This window comes from Schistocerca nitens, chromosome 4, assembly GCF_023898315.1.
Source record: "Schistocerca nitens isolate TAMUIC-IGC-003100 chromosome 4, iqSchNite1.1, whole genome shotgun sequence".
Classification (NCBI taxonomy): domain Eukaryota; kingdom Metazoa; phylum Arthropoda; class Insecta; order Orthoptera; family Acrididae; genus Schistocerca; species Schistocerca nitens.
Window position 1 is genome coordinate 985,555,125 of NC_064617.1, and position 5,614 is coordinate 985,560,738.

At 43.7% G+C, this 5,614-nt stretch overlaps 1 protein-coding gene across 1 annotated transcript; it reads left to right on the forward strand.

Annotated features, from left to right (window-relative positions):
• Nucleotides 1–3,251: 3,251 nt before the first annotated feature.
• On the forward strand, nucleotides 3,252–4,340 carry LOC126252740 (uncharacterized). The gene is made up of 5 exons (XM_049953643.1): nucleotides 3,252–3,260; nucleotides 3,441–3,573; nucleotides 3,635–3,930; nucleotides 3,989–4,176; nucleotides 4,250–4,340. The coding sequence occupies exons 1-5, from the start codon at nucleotides 3,252–3,254 to the stop codon at nucleotides 4,338–4,340; spliced, it is 717 nt and encodes a 238-aa protein (XP_049809600.1).
• Nucleotides 4,341–5,614: the final 1,274 nt, after the last annotated feature.

Sequence of the window (5,614 nt, forward strand, 5' to 3'; positions counted from 1 at the left end):
CAAAGTGGGCGAGGTCTGCCGGCATCTTAATTGCCCAAGATGTTAGCAGATTATTGTTTACGGTTGCCTCTTGTTCATTACTTCTGTCGTGTGCATGCAATAACTGTTTAAAATACTAAAAATTGCAGTATTTATAGGAATAACATAGTGTTCGGCAGGTAATTTCGAACGTTTTTCTGTTCTTAAATAGGTATTTACTCTAGTAATACGACACATTTGGCCTCGTTAATGTAACCTGACTTTTACTGATATATTTCAAATAACCAAGAAAAGAAGGAACTTATTTGAAAAGCATGCATTCGTAATCCACTTAATTACACTTTTAAATTATTTGGATTGATAGCTAATGAAGCTGGAACTCTGAAACCAATGCTTATTTGCTTACTGGTATTGCTTCTTGCTCGTTACATTTTCAGCTTTCAGCTCGTATGCACAACATATTGAGAGTTCAAGTTTGCAAAATACTTACCTAATTTTCTTCAGTAGACTATAAACGCGTGAAATGAGAGTGAACGATTATTGAAATGTCAAAGAAACAACTATATAGACATCGTGTACATCCATGCAGAATAGAGTTCTTGTTCTATTAGATTATCAGTGTATTAGTTTCACTGTGGTGTACACATCTTATCACTTTGAAATATTACCTATGATGCTTCATTCAGTGTGTGACCAATAAGAGCAATTTACAGGTAAAAAAAAGATACAATTTTTAAAGATGTTATAGAACGGTGCAAAACAATAACTGTGATTAAGAGAATGGTCTCAGACGCTTAGACCCCGTCAAACGGATCTTATTCTTTAATATGGTTGTAAGTAATTTTTTTAAGCAATAATAGCCTAACCTGTGTACCATTCCGACATTTTTTCTTCTTTTCCCGTAATATTTCTTGTCAGTAAGTGTCAGTTTTTCAGGATTAACCAAACATATAATAGGAATATACACTCCTGGAAATGGAAAAAAGAACACATTGACACCGGTGTGTCAGACCCACCATACTTGCTCCGGACACTGCGAGAGGGCTGTACAAGCAATGATCACACGCACGGCACAGCGGACACACCAGGAACCGCGGTGTTGGCCGTCGAATGGCGCTAGCTGTGCAGCATTTGTGCACCGCCGCCGTCAGTGTCAGCCAGTTTGCCGTGGCATACGGAGCTCCATCGCAGTCTTTAACACTGGTAGCATGCCGCGACAGCGTGGACGTGAACCGTATGTGCAGTTGACGGACTTTGAGCGAGGGCGTATAGTGGGCATGCGGGAGGCCGGGTGGACGTACCGCCGAATTGCTCAACACGTGGGGCGTGAGGTCTCCACAGCACATCGATGTTGTCGCCAGTGGTCGGCGGAAGGTGCACGTGCCCGTCGACCTGGGACCGGACCGCAGCGACGCACGGATGCACGCCAAGACCGTAGGATCCTACGCAGTGCCGTAGGGGACCGCACCGCCACTTCCCAGCAAATTAGGGACACTGTTGCTCCTGGGGTATCGGCGAGGACCATTCGCAACCGTCTCCATGAAGCTGGGCTACGGTCCCGCACACCGTTAGGCCGTCTTCCGCTCACGCCCCAACATCGTGCAGCCCGCCTCCAGTGGTGTCGCGACAGGCGTGAATGGAGGGACGAATGGAGACGTGTCGTCTTCAGCGATGAGAGTCGCTTCTGCCTTGGTGCCAATGATGGTCGTATGCGTGTTTGGCGCCGTGCAGGTGAGCGCCACAATCAGGACTGCATACGACCGAGGCACACAGGGCCAACACCCGGCATCATGGTGTGGGGAGTGATCTCCTACACTGGCCGTACACCACTGGTGATCGTCGAGGGGACACTGAATAGTGCACGGTACATCCAAACCGTCATCGAACCCATCGTTCTATCATTCCTAGACCGGCAAGGAAACTTGCTGTTCCAACAGGACAATGCACGTCCGCATGTATCCCGTGCCACCCAACGTGCTCTAGAAGGTGTAAGTCAACTACCCTGGCCAGCAAGATCTCCGGATCTGTCCCCCATTGAGCATGTTTGGGACTGGATGAAGCGTCGTCTCACGCGGTCTGCACGTTCAGCGCGAACGCTGGTCCAACTGAGGCGCCAGGTGGAAATGGCATGGCAAGCCGTTCCACAGGACTACATCCAGCATCTCTACGATCGTCTCCATGGGAGAATAGCAGCCTGCATTGCTGCGAAAGGTGGATATACACTGTACTAGTGCCGACATTGTGCATGCTCTGTTGCCTGTGTCTATGTGCCTGTGGTTCTGTCAGTGTGATCATGTGATGTATCTGACCCAAGGAATGTGTCAATAAAGTTTCCCCTTCCTGGGACAATGAATTCACGGTGTTCTTATTTCAATTTCCAGGAGTGTAGATACGCTAAGGGGAAACGCAGTTCCCGCTCGTCCAAAACTAGAGGCTGCCTTACGATTTGTAGCTTCTGGTGATCGTTACCAAACTTTAGCCATTATGTTTCGAATAACAGCCAAAACCATTTCAAGTTTTATGCCAGAAGCACTTACTGCAATAACCACAGCATTACAAGAATATGTGACGGTAAGATCTCACAAATAACTGCTTGCTAAGAAGTGTATGCTTGTAATGTATGGTAGCTGGAAAGAGTGGTCCTGTCATTGTGTATCAAGCAATAAACATTTCCAAAAAGAGGAGCACATTCTTAGCAATACTGATGCGTTAAAAGTAAGTAAATGCGGAAATGTGTATGTATATTTGGGGCTGCCACTCCTAACAACTATTTCAACCATAGAAGAGATGGTTAAACAAAATATGTAAATTTTATTTAGTGCGATTTATTATTAAATATTGGATACAGAAGAAAACTTGTTTGTTAGGCAATGACAATGTCTGTAATGAAAATCTCCTTCAGCTGTAAATTCGTCTTTTGAGTCAAAAGTGGTGGACGACGTTCCAGATAACATCGGAGTACTTGTAGTTGTGGGGCTTCCAACAGTTAGAGTCTCTTTTTTCAGCATTGATTGAATTTGGTCCTGACCTGTAAGTCTATTTTTCAAGGGGAGGTCCCTCAACTGAGCTGCAACTTATTTCCCAAATAAGTCAACCTGGGGGCTGAGGTCTATTTGTAGTTGATAAATGACTCTCAGATATTATCTGTAACTTCTCAGAGGTAGTTCTAACTTTTGTCTACTTGCTTACACGCAGCTTTTTTTTAATATTTATTGGGTGTTGGAAGAGTAGGCATAATTGGGTGTTGAGATAAGCCCTAGACATCCTGTAGGATGTCAGTGGTTTGAAGATCAGATGCCCCAGTTTCGTCATCCGTTCCATCATAGTTAGGAGTGGTAGTTGGTGTAACATGGAATTAAAAAACTACCACTAACTAACTGCAATCACGGCTCTCAATGTTTGTGTTACTGTGTTTGTACGCAATTCCAAATTTTAGTTTGTAAGTAATATTTGTTTTTTAGGTTCCGAAGAAATCGAAGGAATGGGTGGAAACACAAAAAAATTTTCCTTTATTTTGTACTGCTATTGACAGAAAGCACGTGGCCATAAAGCGTCTATCTGGGTGTTGCTCTCAGTTTTACAACTACAAAGGAGGTTACAGAGTTATACTTTTGGCATTTATAGATGCTGATCGATTGTAAGTTTCTATACACAGGTGTGGGAACTAATGGGAGAGCCGACGATGGAAATATATTCCAGCTTTCCTCGTTTAAGTCAGTCTTAGCCAATTGTGCACTAAATTTTCCTAATGACCACTTTATTTTGGGTGATAACACTTTCCCTTTGTCACCGACATTAATGGAGTCCTTTTCCAAACGAAATTTGTCATTAGAGAAACGTATATTCAATTATGGCTTAGCGTGTGCACGCAGAGTGGTGGAAAACGCGTTTGGTATAATGGCAGCACTGTCTAGAATCTTTCGAAGAGAAATCGAAGTTGATTCAGAAACTGTAGATTTGATTGTACAATGTACATGTACTCTGCACAACTGGTTACGAACAATGACAGCAGCAACCTATTTTGAAAAAAGGATGGGTTGACCATGAAGACACTTACACTGGGGCAGAACTACCACCATTGAGAGGGGCTCGCTCGGCAAACACACATTCGAAAACTGCTTCGGAAACATGGAAGAAACTGGCTGAGCACTTCAGTGGCGAAGGACGAGTATGTTGGCAGATGAAGGCTGTTGGCATGTAATACGTGGCACAGCAAATGTACTTAGCCCCTACTTAGTGACAGACGAACTCTGTAAACTAAATTGTTAAGGACAACTTACTACTGTTATTGTGAATCACAAACTTTAGTGTTAATAGTTGACAACATTAACAACAATACAAAATGTTTTAAAACACAATGAGTTCGTAGTCGTAGCCGTTTGATGTAACCCAGTGCCTTATTAAATCACATACTCTGCAGAGTGTTTTCTTTTGAAGTAATTAATGTTGTAGTTTCTCCAAATGTTAACAAATATGTTTGTTGTTTTTGTTTCTGTTTATATGGCCTAGTGTCTAGGAAGGTGAGAATTAATTGAATACCTATTTACTAATTTACTTGGGCTCACGCTTTTGATTTGACAAACACAAAAATTAAAAACCACGCCTACCAAATTCGTCGTTGACCTTCTCGTGATGATTGCATCTTTCAAGAAACTGTCGGCTGCAGTGAACCGTGGTAGCTTGGCTACGTAGATGTCAGTGCCCGCTCTGCTCGTCTTTGATGAAATCACTTTTAAGAGTTCACCTCCGTACGTGGCCTTTATGGCATTTATACCTCTCAGAAAGCACATGTCGGGAACTGCGACCCCTAGTGCCATTAAGTGACTCTTTTAACTTCATCATAGAAGCCTCCCTCTTCGCCTTACTGCTTTTTTTAGGTCCCAAGGAAAGCGGACGTATGTTCCATAATAGTTCGTAGTTCATGTGTTTCTAACAATGCACTTACCTTGTTCGCGCTCCATTTGACACTAGCAGTTGGTTTTGACTGCGCTTCTTCAGATAGTGAAGACATTTCGCAACAACACGATAGTTCCTCTCTCAACAGTGTCTGCGTACAACTGGCGGCCAGTACCTTATGAAACACGTCCAGTATTGGCTGCCACTAGTCACGTGACCGTGTCACTGACCCTTTGGTGTTTACTAAACGCAGACATGTTTGAGTTCGTTGGCCGCCAGAAGCCTACTCGACGTTGAAGCGGAATACCCCTACACACGGCGACAATGGAAGGACAATAAGTAGCGGCCGCCATTGCTGTCCCTGTGTACAGGAGGCTTTTTTTCTTTGAACTGTTCAGATACTGTATCATACGAGTCATTGTTGTTGTCTTCAGTCCTGAGACTGGTTTGATGCAGCTCTCCATGCTACTCTAACCTGCGCAAGCTTCTTCATCACCCAGTACTTGCTGCAACCTACGTCCTTCTGAATTTGCTTAGTGTATTCATCTCTTGGTCGCCCTCTATGATTTTTACCCTCAACACTACCCTACAATGCTAAATTTGTGATCCCTTGATGCCTCAGAACATGTCCTACCAACCGGTCCCTTCTTCTTGTCAAGTTGTGCCACAAACTCCTCTTCTCCCCAATTCTATTCAATACCTCCTCATTAGTTATATGATCTACCCATCTAATCTTCAG

What these genes read in the sequence shown, in the direction of transcription:
- LOC126252740 (XM_049953643.1), top strand. An exon ending in TCGAAGTTGATTCAGAAACT is followed by an intron (nt 3,931 to 3,988) that starts GTAGATTTGATT and finishes GAACAATGACAG; the next exon opens with CAGCAACCTATTTTGAAAAA. An exon ending in CAGATGAAGGCTGTTGGCAT is followed by an intron (nt 4,177 to 4,249) that starts GTAATACGTGGC and finishes TAAATTGTTAAG; the next exon opens with GACAACTTACTACTGTTATT.